The sequence below is a fragment of the Pieris napi genome, chromosome 4 (assembly GCF_905475465.1).
Source record: "Pieris napi chromosome 4, ilPieNapi1.2, whole genome shotgun sequence".
Lineage (NCBI taxonomy): Eukaryota > Metazoa > Arthropoda > Insecta > Lepidoptera > Pieridae > Pieris > Pieris napi.
This window is the reverse complement of record NC_062237.1, coordinates 9,778,517-9,798,959: the sequence shown is the minus strand read 5'-3', so window position 1 is coordinate 9,798,959 and position 20,443 is coordinate 9,778,517. Positions and strand designations below refer to the sequence as shown.

At 31.1% G+C, this 20,443-nt stretch overlaps 1 protein-coding gene and 1 non-coding gene across 2 annotated transcripts in view; one reads left to right on the top strand and one right to left on the bottom strand.

Moving 5' to 3' along the window:
- The first annotated feature begins 7,640 nt into the window (after positions 1 to 7,640).
- Positions 7,641 to 20,443, top strand: part of LOC125048765 (matrix metalloproteinase-2-like) — a 141,049-nt gene continuing 128,246 nt past the window's right edge. Inside the window, exons 1-2 of the mRNA XM_047647635.1 lie at positions 7,641 to 7,926; positions 9,964 to 10,494. Of these exons, the coding sequence (XP_047503591.1) occupies positions 10,171 to 10,494 (324 nt within the window). The 5' untranslated portion in view covers positions 7,641 to 7,926; positions 9,964 to 10,170. The remainder of the gene's footprint in view (positions 7,927 to 9,963; positions 10,495 to 20,443) is intronic.
- Positions 16,171 to 16,243, bottom strand: Trnak-cuu. Its single transcript has one exon. It is a non-coding gene; the product is annotated as a tRNA-Lys (tRNA).

Here is a 20,443-nt window from a genome sequence, read left to right as displayed (position 1 = left end):
ATATAAGAATATAGGTATATGTTTGTGAACCAATTTATATATACATAGTTTTCAAATACTCTTCCCTCAAAGGCCGGCGACGCATCCACTAAATTGGGTGTCTATGGGCTGCAGGTTTCGCGGAAAATTCATCAAATTAACTGAGAAAAGTTAAATTTCCGGTACACAATATACGTACATATAATAAGACTGCAATTGTTTACAATAATAATTTAATGTCAATTCTTGGTAATGCACATGTTGATAACATTATCCTCACCTAATGGAATTTCTTATAGGAAAATGTTTTATTGGAAGCCCAAAAAAATATTCTTGTTTCTTTAACCCACAACTCAACAGATTAGAGAAAATTCAACAGATTATAAAATCAAAGGCTCCTTAAGTATAAATTCTTGGTATTTGTTTAACTTGGGTTCAAGTGGCAAGATTGAACTATGCGGACAGCAGCTCTAGTACATGTACCTACCAACGTTATTATGTATGTTTACCAAAGTCTAAAGATATAGGAGCTAGCCGCAATTTCAAATATTAGCAGACTGTACTCATACAATGGTTTTCCTGGTTCCTTATAAATTTTATGACAAGCGGTATGCGCGCGCGCAGTAATCTGTGGTAACTTCATTGTTTGATTGACGTATTATACCGTCAGTACCATTCGCCCCGCTTTCATTGACTCTCGATTTTGGTATTAGGTAGAGGTTATGCTACATAGGAACGCGATCAGAAATGAGTAATCACTAATAAAATAATAGACTTATTTAAAGGTACCTAGTATCAGAAATAAAAGGATATTAAAATGCATATTTAAAAAAACGACACTAAACAATTGTATAACGATCATGTATATGTAATAAAATAGTAAACGTGAAAGCGTACAGAAATTATATTAGAGTCACGATTTTTTATCATATTCTGTAATTATTATAGAATGCCTAAGTTAATTAACATATTATAATGTATATAGATTAGATTAAGATTGAAATGGATAAAATCATTAAAAACTTTTGAATTAGTATGTGCACAATTAGTCTTAAGTGCTAAACAATGGTAAGTGGAAAAAAAATAGTACACAAGAACAGAGTGTTTTCCCCTTAATAGGGACTGTGAGTAGTGTTGTTAGATAAGTGTCTGTCAAAAGATATTTAAAATAAGAAAGTTCACAAAAATCTATCACATTTTAATTGATACTTACTTTGGGCAATTGAAATATTTCATTCTCAAACATGCGTCATATGCTTTGATCGTATATAAATGGTCTGTCCGCTACTCGCTGATTTTGTAAGCGTATTCTTAAAAATCCGCAAGTTCAACGTCTAGCGAGTGACGCGTGAGTAAGGCAAAACCAAACCACCAAACGATGCAAGTTCACTGCTTTCTGAGTACTTGACCCAAATTTGTTACCGTTATTCAACTGATGACTAAGTCACACCTCAATAGTTCGATATAATGTTAAGTATCATCAATTTATTGTGACTAGTAAAAGTATAACTCATTTGTTTTCATAGTAAATAGTGATAATGATATTGTTTTTTTAAAAGGGCAGACTATAAGGTTAACCTAACTATAAGGCTGGTATGGTTCTAATAATTTCTAATAGGAGAATTGTTTTATCATGAACTGTAAAAAACTAATTAGTTGCTTCCAGTAACCTGTAAAGTAACATTTTAAGGACATGTTACATCAGACTTGATATGATGGTCAATATGGTAAATGGGCTATCAGGGAAATTTGTAACTTAATTGAGGACTGACGCTCATGGTTTTTAACTAGGTACTATACGTCGTTTTCAATTTTATTAACCATTATAATTCGAAGTAAAGGAATAGACGGAGTTAGCCTTAGTAATGGCAGTGAATTTCGATAAGAAATTTTATAGTAAAAACTACAAACAATAACCTTCACTAATAGCTATTGACGTGCGTTCATAATGCCATTATCATAGACAAGACTAGTACAAAATAATCCAGATCTATAACGTTTTATATATCTTAATATATATAAATTACGTGTCACGTTGTTTGTCCGCTATGGACTCCTAAACTACTGAACCGATATCAATCAAATTTGCACACCGTGTGCAGTTTGATCTTACTTAAAAGATAGGATAACCTAACCTAACCTAACATCTCAATTTATACCCGCAATATTATTTTATTGCAAATATTTGTTTATTATTTGATTCAATTGTAACAGATGGCGCTGTGTTAAGAGTACCAACGTTTCACATAAGCTATCTACCTTTCACATAAGTTCTCCTACCGTTTCCCTTGAATAGTTTACTACTATGTAATATAACTAAAAACCTTAGCCACAGTAACGCTTGGCCGGTCTGCTAGTAGAATATATGTTTGACGTTATACAATATTCTGTTTGTATGGTCCCGGTGTCCAGCAACAGCGATCCAAATGTTTTTGCATGGAAATTCGATATAGTTATAACGCTGACGGCAACCTTAGGCTCCAACAAAAAAGAACACTCAAAACTCAATATTGAAGTGGGATGTATCGTTTATTCAAACCTAAAAATAACAATCAATTATCAAATATACTGTATTTACAATTTTCTTAACCTACATAGTAATAATAAGAATAAAATTTAAACAAATTTAAAAAGTTCTGTCCCTATGTCCTTTAACGCTGGCAGCATTTCCTTGCTGTATTGCGATAATTATTCGTACTTATTGAAGTCAGCATAAGGATTGAGAGTCACAGAACCTCCCAATAGCGACAGCTGGAGATCTCACTGAAATTCAGTGCTGTATGCAAACCTGTTAGCGACTTTCCATTATAGTATTTATTCATACATTGTTCGTGGGTATATAATAGTTTGTATCGTAATATTTCTTTCTTCCAATATAACAAATACATTTTATACAATTTATCAATAAGTGTAATATTTTATTGCATACGCAGCTCCGCTCTGGCGAGACCCTATAAATAAAAAATGTCTTTTACGTGTGGTCAGCGATCTAAAAATGTAATTTATGTTGCAATAAAATTTTAATAATACCCCATTAAATCAGCGTAAATATTGTATAAATTGCATTTATTTCTATTGAAGTTTTATTTCATATTTCTAAATCTGTTTGACAAAATCAATTTTGTTTTATAGGTTTACAGCTAAAATACATTTATTATTATAATAAAATTAAATGTATTATTTTATATTAATTAATTATTATTATTACTATATAGGTTAAGAAAATAAATACTTTTGTGTATTGGAAATAAATACTACTCTTATATTATGTCGACTTTATGTTTTAAGTTATTTATTTTCCTTAGAAAAAACAATACTAAATTTTATAAAATAAAATATAGTGAATATTGTTATATATTATTTATATGTATATACGTGAATAATACAAAAATAGCCATATATAACATGAAATGTTAAACTGTAAGTAAAAATTTTAAGGAATTTTGGTTGATCGTTTTGTTGTTCTGTCTTTGGGGGCCATGACGGCTTTTGTGGTATTTGGCAAGTTACGCTTAGCCGAAAATTCAGCAACAATCGCATGAGTGGCAACGCATAAGGTCGCCCTCGTCTCTTTGGGCTCTTTCTTAAAGCACATACAATAGACAAAGAGGGACTGTTGTAAAAACAATTATGGATATGTGTGCTATGGATGGTCCGCTAATCAGTTAAATACTGTTAAACAACAAATAGTAACGAATATTTACGTAAAGGTGTATAATTTGTCCTTAATAAAACTAAGTTTTGTGTGATTAACGGCATGAACAATAAAAGATAATGAGAAATATGTACAGTTTTGTGTGTATTGTATCAATTTTCACTGGTGTAAAAAACAGTATAATGAGTAAAATAAATATTTGTAATACATCATGCATTGCTCATTCAAAATGCAAATGAATGTGCTAAACCAACACTATAGAATAAAATCAAATATAACACGAACAATAAAATCTTTTGTATTAGTAGAGTAGTGCGGTCGTACCATTCGAATAGGATCCGTGTAGTACACAATTTTTTTTTTATTAAATCGTTTATAAAAAATGCGTCAAATATGATTTAATGAAACATTTTTCTGCATCACAAGTATTACAAAAAAAAAGAAAAATTTAGGTTGGCGCCTGGTAGATAGTACCAGTCTGCCCAGACTTGGTGCTTTCAGCGCCCAACGAATATGTATATATCGAGGAAATGCTGCCAGCATTAAAGGAACACTGCCACTGGGACCAAACTTTTTTTTTAAATTTTTCATTTACGAATTTTTAACTATTATTATTACTAATTAATAATAATTACCTTACCTTAAGAATATTGTAAATACTGTATATTTGTGTGTTGGTAATAAATATAAACTAAATATTAACAATAAAACGACTAAGATTAGTTAATAAGTGATTTATTTCACCAAACATTTTAAATACACAGTTGACAATCGAACGCATAGTGGTAACTTCAATGATTTCATTATACAAGGAAAACAAATTTTCGAAAACACTCAGTAGGTCACCCTTGATATGACAAATTAGCTTCGTCAGATAGATTATTGATTTCTCGAAAACAAGGAAGTATAATTTTGCTGAGTTAGGTAAAGCAGGTAGACGAACAATTACATTCAATGCGTGTGCGCATATGGTATTGATACCAAAGTAGGATGCTAATGACTCGCTTTGGTAGCTTGTTATAAATACTTTGAAAAGTTCCAGTTAAATATGTGTTAACCACGTGTTTGATGTTGCCTTTTATACGGAAAAGTAATCGTTTAAATAATTTTGGAATTCAAAATGAATATTCGGCTGATTTAATCCTGTCTTACTTAACAATATATGTATGAACAAAAAACGCTGGTTGACAAGTGTTAAAGAAAACTTTGTTTCTACACTTACTATGTTCAATTTAAAATTAAACGGTTCTCAATGTTTGTTAAAACTTACGACCACAGGTTGTCTACGTAAAATTGTGATGATTAAATACGTTCTAATGCGGTAATGTGTTTTTAATATGTGTCAAACTATGACGTATATTAATTCTACGACCGCTTGAATATGTATTTGTTAATATATTTATTATAATATATGATATATTAATGTGGAATACATTTTTTAATAATATTTTTATGTAATGTGTAGAATACGTAAAAAACATATTCGTATATCGCAAATGAGATGCAGAAAAAGCCAAGACAGTCACTGTTAAAATTTTGTTTGTTATCAAGGTAACAAAATAATGTAGGTTTATCGGCATCGCTAATCTAGAGAACTGTAAACTTGCTAGGAAGTTCCACCGGATGGATGTATGTATTTATAAGCGTAAATCTAATTATTGTATCTTGTACATACAAATTTCAAATTGGGAAAAAATATGTTTCATTATTCTCACTTGTCTGTTGAATGATAACAAAGAATACATTTAATTAAATTAAAGCTAATTACGGAAGTATAATAGTTATATATTACATATAATAATGTAATAGATAAATCGCATTAATATGTAACGTTACATGAAAGAAACACGACGCTGGAGAAATGTTGCGTCAGTGGTAAATTTTTCACCTTTGAACTTTTGTTGAAGGCTTCAATTTGAATATTACTGATCCCATGACTATACAACATATAACTTTACAATGTCCGTTAATTATTGTATTAATAAAGTTTATAAAGTGTACAGTTGCCTACCAACGCTGTTACTACTGTGACGGATGTAATTTTATATGACTCAAGTTTAACTTTTTTTTAGAAAAGAGTTTGTGGTTTCTGGTTACTGACTTACGCTAATAATGAATCATTTATGTTCATTGAAACGTCTCCGCGCGCCATGTTTTTAATTTTCTTGCTCTCATACAATTTAATAGATGTTATAAGTGTTATTGTTAGTACAGGTACATCATATGGATCGCAAATTTGTTTGCTCACTTTAGTGACAAAATTATACACATAGTGTATCAAAAATCGATGGAACGATGTGTGATAGGGAAGAGAAGAAAAGATAAAATATAGAATACATAATAGAAGAATAACTAAAGAAGAAAATAGAAGGTAAAAGAAGTCTCAATGAAAAAAAATTTACTTAAGTGAGCACATGGCAACAGGGACAGAAAAATGGAGCAACAAAGTAGTAAACTGGTGCAATTTAGAAGGTGGATAGAGCATATTAAGGAAACAGCAGATACATGGCAGAGAGTGGCACAGTGCAGGCAGAGAATGGCAGGATTTGAAGGAGACCGTTACTAAAAAAGGATACCTAAGAATTAATAAGATGATAGAAATATAGTATTTAATTTTAAAGTATCTAAAATAAAGGTTTTTATTATTATGTATTAATATTAAGTGTTTTTTTAAGAGTGGCAAGAAAATAATTAGTCCCTCGTGTCAATAAGTTACGAGTCTTTGTATTCCTCATTTTAACAACTGCCTTCATATATCGAAGAAACAAATTTTCGTTTATTAAGGAACTGAACAAGTTGCCTGTTTACAAATCAATTGATAACCAACTATCATATTATATCTGTAATACATGACATATACTCTAGGATTGGTTGGATACCAAGATACATACAATTTTAGACAATTATGTTGGACAGGTCAAGGATATGCAAATGTTAATTAACGATCATGACGGTTAAAACTAAAAGGTCTAAGTTAAACTAATTTGTTATTAGACAAGGATCTGTTTTCTTCATAATTTTTGCTCATTGGTATCATTAGCGGATCACACATGTTCATGTGATCCATGATGAAGATGTACGAAACCAGGGCATCCAAGATGGAATTCTGGTTTCCTTACTATGTTTTACTTCACCGTACAACATTGCACATGATAGAAAAATTTGTTAGTACTCAACTGGGGTTCAAACGCACGATCTAAAGCTAGTCTAGCCTAGCCTGACTCCGATTGGAACTAGACAAATATTTTTGTCGGTTCACAGACTTTTTCGCAACGAATATGAATGCTGCAAATCGTATTTTATCAAGATCTTCTTAAACCACATGTTAAAGGCATAAAAACATGTGAAGGTATAAAGTATAAACTACCAAGCTGAGAATATAAAAATCCTTTTATTGAGTTAAGCGTTATTTAAACAGTGTAATGCTATAATCTATGGAAGTCTAGACGCTTTTGAGACATCACTAGATTTAAACCTTGTATGGAAATAAGTTGCGTCTTATAATTTTTTCTACGTTAGTTTGAGTATCCTAATTTTATTTTCATACACAATATATGGCTAAGTATAGGCATAACATTGTTTTATTTACACATACTTAAACACACTACTACACTAAATACTCTACCGGATTAAAAAGCGTATTAATATGACAAAAAATCTATTTTCAAATTTATCATGATTAAAACTAGGTTATATTAACTAAGCTTTGTATCAATGCATTCAGTGATTATGTAAGTCAAGAACAAACAGCAATTAGCGGTAATTCGAATCACAAATGCCCAAAAGCTTTCAAAGCTCTTTGTTCAATGTGCTAATTGCGACCACACTAATATACGAAATTGAAAGAAATTTTAATCACACAAAATTGCTTATTGTACGCACTTTTGTGTCTACAATAACCCACAAAGCGCCACTCACACATGAATAACCCACGTCAAAGCAAATGCATTAAAGTTCAAAGTAATACCGTTGAGACTTGAGTCCCGTAGCAAAAGTAAATTTAGTTTAGTACAGAACCGCGCTCAGCCGCGTCGCTCGTGTGAGCGTCCCGCTCAAGGACATTACGAAAATTTGACTGAAAACGTATATACAATAAGTAATTAAGTGAACATTTATATTAAATAATGAATCGTGCTCTAATATTTTAATATAAATTTTAAGTAGCGTGTATTGTAAAGTTTTTAACAGTGCTTTCAGTGTTCGTGTTGTCTCTTTCTACCAAATGAAAGGGAGAGGAAGATTTTAGCCTAGTGCTTTTTATGGTTTTCTATTGTAAAGCGAATTGAGAAAATGTAAGTTTCGTATGAATAGTCCACATGTTTTATTATTCCGGTGTTGTTTTATTAAAGATGTAGGAACACTTTCAATTTCAATTGACTTATATATACTTGACATTTCACGTTATTTTAAATGATACTAACTATTGAACTGAACTTCATGTTATATTATTTGAGTTTAAAATTCCTTAATGTCTAAATAGGGCATGAGGCTTCATTTCTGAGCCTCTTTTCCAAACAGCCTTCTGTGCCCTGTGTTTTTTTCCACCGATTATCGAACCGACGACCTTGCGTGGCGTTACACAAACCATGGAGACTGCAAACCAAATATTATAAATTTATGGCTACATAAAATGCCACGTACTTCCCTATAATATTTCAATACAGTTTATATAATATACATGACATTTTTCGCTGACGAGTGACATTTGCGAAACGTAAATTCATGACATTTTATGCTTATTATGACAAATATGATTTATATAGATTACTCTCGCGCGCCGTAATTAAAATCAGTGTTTATAAATAGTTGCACTTAGACCGAGCTTGGTTAACTTGTGCCAAGCATGTGAGTTCGTCGATTTATTTGAAATGGTTAGTCATAAATCTGTTAATAGTTAGAGAAAGATATTTCAATAAAGGAGCTTTTGCTAAAATATTGTAGGTGTTGGAAGTTCAAATGTGGAGATTTTTCAGTTCAATCCAAAGATTATTTGGAAAATTCTTTATAAAACGATTTCCAATTGAATTGAATAAATAGACTATTTCACGCGTCTGCTGAAGATTTAATATATACAAGCGTTTCACTAATATATACCTTTGTCAATAACGTTTAAACATCCACAAGGACACAGAAATCTTCTTTTTACCAAGAGAAGTTTAGTCCTCGACACCTCGGAGCTAGTGCGTAGACATAAGGACCAAGTCTTTTAAGCTAGATGTTAGTGCTAAGTTTATAAAACAGTTCTTTGAAGACTAGTGAGTGAACTTTAAATTAATTAAAAAACATTTTTATTTTATGTTAGAAATTCCAAAATTCAAAATTCAAAATCATTTATACATTTAGGTAACACAATATACACTTATGAAGATGAGTAAAGAAATATGTACATATTAAATGCTAAATGCTTCTATTGATTACATATTAGCTTAAATAGGCTAGAATACAGTAGAATTAAAGTTTTAAAAGCGTTTAAACATACATAGACACTCGTATCTATGAGTTAAAAATTAAATTCCAGATAAAACATTAATTAATTTTACAATGTCAATTGACAAAGAAAGATTTATGTGACGACACTGTTATCACCGATATTACTTAATATACATAAAACAATAAATTACTGTATATTGACGTTAGCAATAAATATATCCTATACATTTATATTTTTCGAATTCCATCTAAATTGGTACAGCGTATTGGGGTAAAAGCTTAGAAAGCAAATTTGCAAGTATTTAAATCTACAAAAGGGACATGGCCCTGACCTTCAATACAACATTACTTTTAGTGTAGAATACACCGAAAGGCACTATTAACAATTCTGTCAACAGTGGTTATCGCTCCCACAGGGCGTGTCTTACGAAAATATAAATTTTACTTTAAAAATCTCTTAACTCATATTTTCGCTTGAAAGTTATATTACAATGAATAAAAACATGAAGTATGATTGAGATCGTCAGCTATTTATTATGACATTTTTTATTTGCACAAGAAATACTCGTATAACCTACTTATAATGCACACATGTATTATTAATTAAACTTATCATTAGGTACTTTATTTATCTATGTGCGATACTCTTAGTGAAATTGATTAATAATGAATCGCTGACTAAAGATTTCACTAAGACACGAATAATTAGTAAATTAAAAAACTAGTTTTCTAGATGCTTTTTAAGTGAGTATGCTTTTTTAGTATCTGGAGAGCTGGGAGTAAAATATTTGTTTATATGTATTAAATAATATGTCAAAATGAATGACAATTTAATTGTGCGCTTGCGTTATAAGTATTAATATTGATTATAATTTATGAAGCCATATCTTTTGTTGCAGAATCGCTTCAATATCTTGTGCACACAAGAATATTATAAGTGTAGAATAAACAAGGGCGCCGCCCACGTTGCACGATAACGCAGCTTCCCGACAGAGAAATTAATCTGGAACTCGGTAACAGGAAACGAGCCGATAAAGTGCCAGTAGCACAAAAAGAATCGGCTAGAATACTAAGATGACCGAAAACTATCGATAAAATACGAAAATATGACGAAATTCAACGAATCTAATAGGTGTAGGATACCGAATGAATGCATCGAGGAGCATTCAATAGTGTGTAATGTGAAAGACGAAAGCAGAAGATCGATTATCGCGAGGGTACGAATGGACGTATATAGTGAATCAAAGCCAGCCGCTTATTTGAAATTTAAATGTGCGCGGGGTCTCCGGGAGTTTGTTAACTGTAGAAGGACAATGGGTATGCACGTGCGAGCTTTGGTCGTGCTTGGACTAGTGTTCATGTTAGTGACGACTGTTCAAGGCGCGCCCGGAAGGAAGCGGCCGAGTCGAAGTGCACATGAGAAAAATGCGGTGAGTTACCTTTAGACATTAATCTTATAATGTTCCTAGTTCTTATTAGATTACTAACCTTTTATCGAAGCAAATGCAAACCTAAACCTATGATTAAGACCAGTCTGAGCTGAACTTTCTCATTGACACAGCAGAATTTTTTCGCTATTAGATGCTTCTGCTGATTTTATCAGGATAATATTTATTTTTACTTCATTGCCATAATACACATAATTATACATATAAAAAAGTAAGTAGGTAACATAAGTTATTAGGCAACGGGCGGTCTTATCGCTAACAAGCCTCCTAGCCTAAAGATCCTCCAGGCAACCCTAATAAGGAACAATAAAAAAAGAAACACCTACAGAGGGTAAAGTACAAGAAATGCATAATTAATTAACCAAAAGATACTAAATAGACATGCAACTATAACTAAAATTAAATAAAATAAAATCTCAAGAAAAAATAAATATAATAGTATGTATAAACAGACATGTAAAAGCTCTGCTAAAGGTTAATTGACTCACAATTAATATATAAAAGTAGTAGCTAATCACTAGGCAGAAACAAAATGATCGAAAAGGAGAGTGAGAGAGATAATACCATTTTTACCAACGTTAATATAGTACCGTTTTATAATAGAATTTATAGCCTTCCTCTAATAATTTAATTCAAAACATTCCCATGATACACGCAACTTTATATTTTTACAAGCCAGTATCGAAATTATTTAGCATATTTCTGAAATGACAATTTCTGTTATGATTTTGTATTCAAACACGTCGTGGTCTGATCCCGTATGTTAAGGGCTCCCTAAAATTATGTATTGCATACAAAACAGTTCACTAACATCCGCCAGAAGATTGTTGTCTCGTCTGGCGTCTGCCGGAAACTGACAGCTTATTGTTGACTACAAGCTTATTGTTTGCGTGAAAAATGTTTTTTTGGTTATTTCGTTGTTTTTATTATACAACGTTATGAAACGAAATGATAGATAAGTTACATAGTGTCATACGTTTCTCAAGTATTATTTGAAGTGCTTAAAAACATGTGTGTGTTTGCATGTGGTCACGTATTCCTCAAAATGTTATTACATCGTGAAAAGCATGCCGAGAAGTATTGAAGCTGTGATTTTTGCAAGAGGTAGTCACACTTGTATTAACAAGGGTTTTAAATTTATAACTTTATTTTACTTGAAAAAGTAAAATAAAATTATCTTTATTGCCGATCATTTTTTATTGTTGGGCCATGTACATCGGTTTTAAACATTAATAAAAAAAATGCTAGAATCTCTTAACCAGTATCAGTTTACACGATTATAAATTACAGACATTTTATTTTATCAGACAATTGAAATTCATTTTATTAACTGAATTGGACCTTAGAACGTAAATTTTATTGTCTTTTTTTTTTTTAATTATCGGAATTCAAAAATTAACTATATTTTAAGATATATATATGTACTTCTATAGTGGATATTGCCAAGAGAAGTGAATCTACGACAAGTATAATTGATATGACGCTGTTAGCCAATTTTCTCTAACTCAATAATTTGACCAAAAAGTTGGCGTGTCGTATTGGATTGGCGGTGACAGACGGAAGGACTCTTTGTTAGATTAATGGGCTAAGTGACGAGTGGGAGGTGTAATACCTGGTGACTAGAGGATGTTCAAAGCCATTTATTATCCGGCAAACTGTGAAAAATCTGACAAATTTCAACGCGGACCATAAATCTTTTGGAGCGTCTACACGCTTTGCATTTCCTTGGCTATGTTTTATGTAATACATGTGTTAGGATTCCTATTTTCTTATTAAATATCACAAGTCAGGCGTGAATTTGAATCGGTTTATGCTGCAAAAAATCTACTTTATCTGACTATAATAATTTATGCAATAAATCGATTTATTTAAATTTTTAAATAAAGTCAAAAAGTTAGTTACAATAACGCTAATTAATTACTATGATATATCTATTGTTACATAATGAAAATTATAATTTACCTCGTTTGAGTTACGCAGTAAACTTAAAATAAAAGTAAAGAGATGTATTTGTTATTTAACTGTAGAATTACTTTAACAATATATTTTTATAAATTAGTTCAACATCCAATTTGATTGATTTATCGATACGATTACTAATACATAGTAAACACATTAAGGATAGTTCAGATTCGATATATTAAATCTAAAAGGTCAACGCACGTATCAGTTGATAAACGATTCTTGGTCTGCATGATTGAAATCAGAGTTGAACCAAATTTAATTACAGTTTAAACACAGCATGACCGCGATGGTTAGCGACTTCCTGCGCCCGCGCCGGATAACTAGGTCGTGTTTGTTTTAAAATTATGTGAATGATAACTAGACCATCGCGATGTTTTATAGTATTACTGCAATAATCTACGCTATTAAACATTATAAGTACGATATGCGGACCTCCCTTGAATTGTTAATAATTATCCCGTTTTACGACTCAGCAGCAGATACGTTTTTGAATGAAAGAAACAGTCATTTGTTTCGACGCAAGAAACGCCCCGTTTCTTCCAAAAGGAAACAATTTCTAATAGCCTTGTAGGGACTTAAGGTGTACGGTATTTCAGGTAAGGATTCAGACTAGATTCAGTTCGAAGATAAGCATAGGTTGTCGGCTGGAAACTTGATAGTCTGGACTACGGCTACTAGAAACGCGCTTGACGGATCTCTATGGCAAATTTTAAATTATTTTTTATTATTAACTTGACAAATAATAGGATTGCTTGATAGCGCAAAATAATATAAAACTTTTATTACGACATTAAGGCATGTGTGTAAATTAAACATATGTATATAGGAGAAATATTAAGCATTACTAATAATGAATTATTACTTTTGTACTTTATTTTACTTTCTCGTACAGACACCGGCAAATTTCTTGAGCATTAAACAAGGGAGCATTAAACAAGGATTGCGCATCGTATCGCAGCGGGGAACACAAACGTCAACTGATTTACCAATCACGCGATCGACACATTACTCTCCCGCAGCCCCCCTCCGAGTGATGCCTAAAAATCGCTTTTGCGCAGGCAAGGCAAAAACATTTGCTCAAAATGTTTGCCGGTATCTGTAATCCCTAATCTTATTTCATATTCAAATTTGATAGCGAATTTTATTCATTTTATGTGTACAAGAACAAAGTCGCCCGCATCAGCTAGTTAAGACAATCGTAGTGACTCAGCCGTTCACCTGAGAGTTTCGAAATAGGTTTTTATCCAAAGTCCAAATAGGTGTGCAATCATTCTATATATACCCTGGAAACTGGATTTATTTGAAGCGTAGGAGTATTCTTCGGATTTCACTTTCATATATGTTCTGCGTAGGACGAAATTGTTTGGATGTTTATATATTTGTTGTATTCGTAATTCCATAACTTTATGCTTCTTTCCAATTATTGTTAGTTCCAGTTTGAATAACTTATTTACGCCCTGGAAAGGTATTTGACAGGTGGTGAGGTCGTTATCGAAACAGTTGAATCGCTAGCTCAGTCACGTGATCGATTCTATATAATTTTGTCTGGTGATAGGTTATATCTGACGAAAAAATACTTTTGTCTAGCGGCCCTTGGTGGAGGGATCATATTGATGATTTTGATAGTTCGTAGTTATGGTATTATAAATATAAAAATTATATTGACACCAATCTTACTACACGAACATCGTAACCATGGTAACAAATGCGCCAAAATCTATAGCGAAACTGTTGTGAAGGAGCCGGGACGAATTGTTAGTTTTACGTCTGAAATCCTCTTGAATTTACTTTAAGTGGAATCGTTACGCCGATTGAACAATGTTAGTTTAATTTAAATGAATTATCCGATTTGTTCTGTTTATATCTTTCGGTTGTTAATCTCTGTTTGTTTATGCTATTTTGGTTAGGAATGTGTTTTGCGCGTAAAAGATGGTGTCTACGAATTTTTATATTACGCCTTAATATTGATTAAATTATTAAAAAACTCTAGTTTTGCAATCAAGCAAGATGTAATTTGAATGCGTTAGCTTATGTCCGTTCACTCATTGACAATAGAAAAATATTATTTTACAAAAACTTTACTGAGAGTAAGATTCCTCATAAAACGGGAAAGTTCATACTCCTTGTTAAAGCTATATCAGTCAAATTACACCGTTTTTAGTATTGGTATAGTTCTAGACTATTATTATATATATAAAAAGAAAATGGTGTTCGTTTGAGGCTCTTTCACGCTTAAACCACTGATCGTATCGACATGAAACTACCACCATTCGATGCGAAATTATTTTTTTAATTCCAACGTTCCTTCATTTTTTTATTTCTGTTTTACTTTTATGAAAATTTTTCCCGCTAATAAAAACAAAAGAGGCTTCCTAGAACCGCAAAACGTCAACATCTGTTAAAAACTCGATTTTCGAAATATTTCAATTTTCTTAGCGGGAAGTTAAAAAGAAGAATAATAAAAATATGAAAAAAAATAAAATAATGAAACATAAAATTTATTTTAATTCGTCCAGAAAAGCGGGCGCGAAACGGCTAGTATACCTATATATATTTCTTTCATAGAAGTGTAAACATAATTTGAAAGAAGTGTAATAAATATAGAAGTGTAAACATAATTTGAATAATTTGAGTGCATTTAGTTTTTATAGATTTAGCTTTTATGAATAATAATAACGATTTTTATGATTAAGCGGAATTTGTTTGAACACATACTCTAACATGAGAAAATTGACAAAATGCATATGTACGAAATTGTACAATACTGTTGTGTATAGTAAGTATTAAACTTTATTTATGCTATTGTAAAAGCAAAATCGCGCGGCGTTTACTATTGCAGTATTATCAGACTGGATTATTGCAACATTACTCGGCAAACAAGGGTAATTTGTCTTTATCTAGTGCAGTAATCAAGCAAATAACAGCAGATATATTTTATATAATACTGTTCCTTTAACCCTTCGTTATAATCGATATCATTAAGAATTCTCTAAAAAGGGGCCAAAATTGTCTTGTAATTGGAGTAGAGTTCTTTTTTAGGAACTAACCAGGCACTGGCACAGATTAAAGCTTTGCAAAACACTGAGAACACTTAGCTGTAGGAAAACTTTGAAAGTTGAGTCAAATTAAGTTGCAACATTTTTAACATTATATTATTATAAAAAACATAATTTTATTAAATCTGCTCACAATTTGAATGCACAAAAAAGGAGAACAATAAAATAATTAATTACATATTTTTATAAATATGTAATTAATTTTGTAGTTACATTACAACGTAAATAAAGTACCTATATGTAACATTATTTTTTACTCGATATCTTTGCCAAACTTACGTTAAAAATGTTAGCTGGTATTTTTTGTATCTAGCAATTATAAGTAAAACATCGATAGCAACCGGTATTTAATTGCTGTGAATTTTTTTCTAAAGAAATTTCAACTTAAAACATTTTGTTTCTTTTGCTAAAATTGTATAGGACTTTATATTATTTTTTATACTTACATGAAACTATACATAATATTTACCTATACTTAATTAATACTTAGTCTAAGAATACATAATATATACATTACACATAAATAGGTTCACAAGATTTCAACTAGCCTTTACAGTGTTTACGTTTTTACTGAAAATGTAAGTTAAAATTGTAGTAGTAATACGTATTAAAGTACAAAAAAGTAAAAAAAAGATAACGCCCAACGTGGGGCTCGAACCCACGACCCTGAGATTAAGAGTCTCATGCTCTACCGACTGAGCTAGCCGGGCTGTGAAGGGCTTAATGAAATAGAAGTATAGTTAACGTATGTACTGTACTTCCTATTATTATGTTTAATCTTATTCAAGGTGAAGTTAATAATAATCTCAATTTTTTTAGTTTGTTGCTTGATGTATATATTTGATACTTCAGAATGAATATAAAAACCGATTTAGAATTTTTATATTTTTCTATTTGTTTCTTGAATAGCTGAATAGCTTATAAGTTATAAGCGATAACGGCCTTAACGCTAATAAGCTATTACAGGCGTTCCACCACATTATATCATAACATTTTTTAAAAATACAATAAAATAATTGCCGAAAATAACGAAGCTGGAATTTCCGGTTATCACTGGAACCTAGGTCATCGCTATTGACCCAAATTTAAATTATCATTATGTACTTCTTTTTGATTGCTCGTTGGCAGGCATTATTCAGAAAAATATTTTTTTACTGCCAAATAAAAATCGAGGTTGAAAAGTATTTAATTTTGTTTATATTTTAAAACAAATTTGTCAGTTATCTATAAGCTCCCACTTCTTCTGACAGTTTTATAAGAAGAAAAAAAATTGATAGTTGATATTGCAATGTAGAATAATTTAGGTATCCGATTTTTCTAAGAACTAAAGCGAGATTAATGCAATATTTTAAGATCACAGATTTGAATTTCAGTGATAGAATTCTCTATTAAGTAAGTAATGTCTCATTTCAATTATCTCCGTAAAATTTATTAAAACTTGTAAAACAGTATTGGTTCACTGTAATTGCGTAAAAGCCACAATTCACAAGCAAAATGTGGCAAAAGTTCAGAGACAATAACTTTAATGATTGAAACACGTCCGGGGGCACTTGTTCGTCACTTCGTTAATTACTCGGATGCTCCAGGTACAAATTAATGCATACTCGACTGTCGCACCAATTTGGAAATGCAAATTCTATTATTAAGTACTAAACTGCACGTTTCAGTTAGGCTGTTATTAAATGGCCGTTCTGTTTTTTATTCTTTAGTCAATTTACGCTTTATTCATAATATAAATCAACCTTTTAACATCATAAACACATTTTGACGCATAAATAATAAATCCCTGATTTAGAAACAATAATTTGTATGAACATTTTGTATGATTGGAATATGCAAGCACTGATAAAAATCGTTTGGAAAAAAATTCACGTTTTGATTACTATACAGCTTACTCCTTATATTTTATAGAAACACACCAGTAGCAATCACTACCGATACCTTGGATATATCACTAGGGCATTATAAATGTTTTAAAAGTAAAACTTATTAAAACGTTCAGCTAAAATGTAGGTATATGTAAATTTCCCTTAGACTATAGATTTTTCCCTCGCATGTAAAAAAATAAGTATATACATACTATAATTATTCGTAGGGGTTATAAAATAATTGATGAAATTATCCTTAATGATTGGATGGACTAAGTGTAGCTGTATGTTTATTATTACAGTATAATTACCATAATTTTTTCCAAACAATGAATAATTATGAAAATTTATTTGACAATTTTTAAACAGTAATACCATAAAAGTTGTGTTTTCCAAGAACGTCTTAAATTTTTCATTGAAATTCGGTGACCTAAAATTCGCCGTTATTAATGATTTGTCAAGTCCAGATTGCAGACACTGATAACGAACTTCCATGAAAACTCATTATACGTATGAATTTCTTTAATTGGATGATGTTATTAATCGCTTTGTACTAACATGGAGTTGACTTCATTAGCTTTTTCACGGCTGGGGAACTATATGTAATAAATAACATACCTTTATAAACCTGTTTTAAATAAATTATTTTGTGTCTTTTGTATACAATTGCATAACACGAATTTTATTTGTAATTATAGTAACTTTTTGGCAATAAGGGGTAGTCTTCAGTAATCATCACAACTGGCCTATATTAAGGTTATATTGTCCAAATGCATGCGCAAAGCTATTACTCCGTATACAATATCTCTCTTACGCTCGAACCCAATAATCAATCCACAATTGATCAGACCGTGACAGTCGATCGATCTCCTACCTGCATTCCAATAACCAAACCCTACGAAGACAATCCATTTTAGGAGACGGATAAAATGAAAGAGCATTTTACCGAGTTTTCACTCATATTTTATAATTAGTGTAAACCAAACCACGTTGTTCCCACGAGAATGTAAGTGCGTGCTCCTATTTCACCATGCCTCCTGCTGATAGGGGACAAGTCTTTGTTTTTAATTTATGTTATTATTATTAATTACTTAAGATGTCATGTGGAACATGGTGTAATGGTTGCAGCTCCTTACAAACGTTGTGTAAAAAAAAAAACATGGCGATTAAAAAGAGTGGCGGAGAGTTTATTGCCAGTTCTTCTCTTCCGTTCTACGCCCTTGATTTGAGAACTGGCAGTAAATGTAAAATTAGAAGCATTAATATTTATTTCTTTAATGACGAATCACAAGTGTACATTGTGTTACCTACGTGAATAAATGATTTTTGAATTTGAATTTGAATTTGCAAATAAAGTAAATAAAACCGTACAAATAATATTAAAATATACATGTGTATGTTTAAACATAACAAACAGTTTTTTTAATTATTTATAAAACTGGTGTAAGTTAAAATCTGTTAAAATAATTAATTAAATGTTGAAATCGAGCTTTCGTCAACTGTCATTTTCATACAAAGGTCTATGCACAGACACCGATACGATCTCCCTTGGATAGTTTGTATCGACAGATGGTTATTACAATCCGTCGATTGGTAATTGGCACACTTGTTAATACATTTGGATTAAGATTACTATCTCGGATGGTGGATTATGGATTGTGGTTGGTTATTGGGTTCGGGCGTTAATGAACTCTCGTGAGCTATCGGTATAGTGGTCTTAAATTCGAATCATGGCTGTGTATTAAAGGATTTTACTTTAAATATGTGCAAACATCGTGAGGATACCCGTATGTCTTACAATCTATGTATCAGGAACAGGCTGATCACGTATATAAAAATGATCAAAGATACGTATGCAATCTGCGGTCAACTCCAATATACGGTTGTACCGCCACTGGATTATTTAACATAATTCTTATACAGGAGCACTTTTACGACGCAGCCAAAGTATCACAGAGTCTATTTATATTTAGTGTTATTTACAAACTGTTTTATTACAAACATCAAACTAAATACAAACTATGGCAAAGAGAAAAATTATTCTTCTTATAGTGCCATCTCCTTGCGAAGGTTGGCGATCATCATGGCTAGTTTAACTAAAAAACAAAAGAACCAAAAAATATGATATATGTTGCAATGTAAAACTTGATCAAATTACAAGTAATTAGACAAGGAAGTCAATATTGCTAAATAATATATTTATAGAGTGAAGCGAACGCTCATCTTCGGAACGGAAGTCGTGGCTAAAGTTAATTATAACCAAGCCAACTGTCTGGAGTTCGTATATTGTATAATGCATTTAAAATTTACTATTTTAAGTTTACTGCCCCTAAATGATCATTAAGCTTCAGTATTTAGATTATAAGTAAATACATTTATTTTAAGTTTTTGTGTTTCTGTATTTAGATATTGTATTGCACTCAGCCTGCACTTGTTTTGTTCAAAATATTATCTCTGATAACAAAATATAGGCACTGGCAACCAGCAAATTGTTATAAAATTTATGAAATGTTAATTAAATACATAATAAAAACTTATTCAGAAACATTGTTATAACCAATATTTAAACAGTAAACATTTTCTTTCCAAAAAATGTCTGTACACTAAAAAGTATTGAATAACTATATTTTTAATAATTGGGTAAATTCATTATTATATACAGGATGTGTATCTCATATAAGGTTATTTTTTTTAATTCGGACCCAAAAATCAATGAGAAAGCAATGTCCATCCATCCAAGTCTATCATCCATTTCCACGGACAGCGAATCTATGCTTGGGTATACACAAAACCAGAATGAAACACGTTAAAATTGATAACTTCCTCTTTCAGTTTCATTTGTAGTTGGTTAAATAGTCCAAATGTTTGATTAGCTATGAGAAAGAGTTATTAAATTAGAAAACTGGTTAATTTTGTTCGTAAACGTAATCGACAATGAATATCTTATAATATTAGTATCTGTATTGTTATAATAAAGAGTGCTATTTCAATATTTTTGAATTGTATTTACAAAATGATATAAAAAAAACTGTTAATAAATGG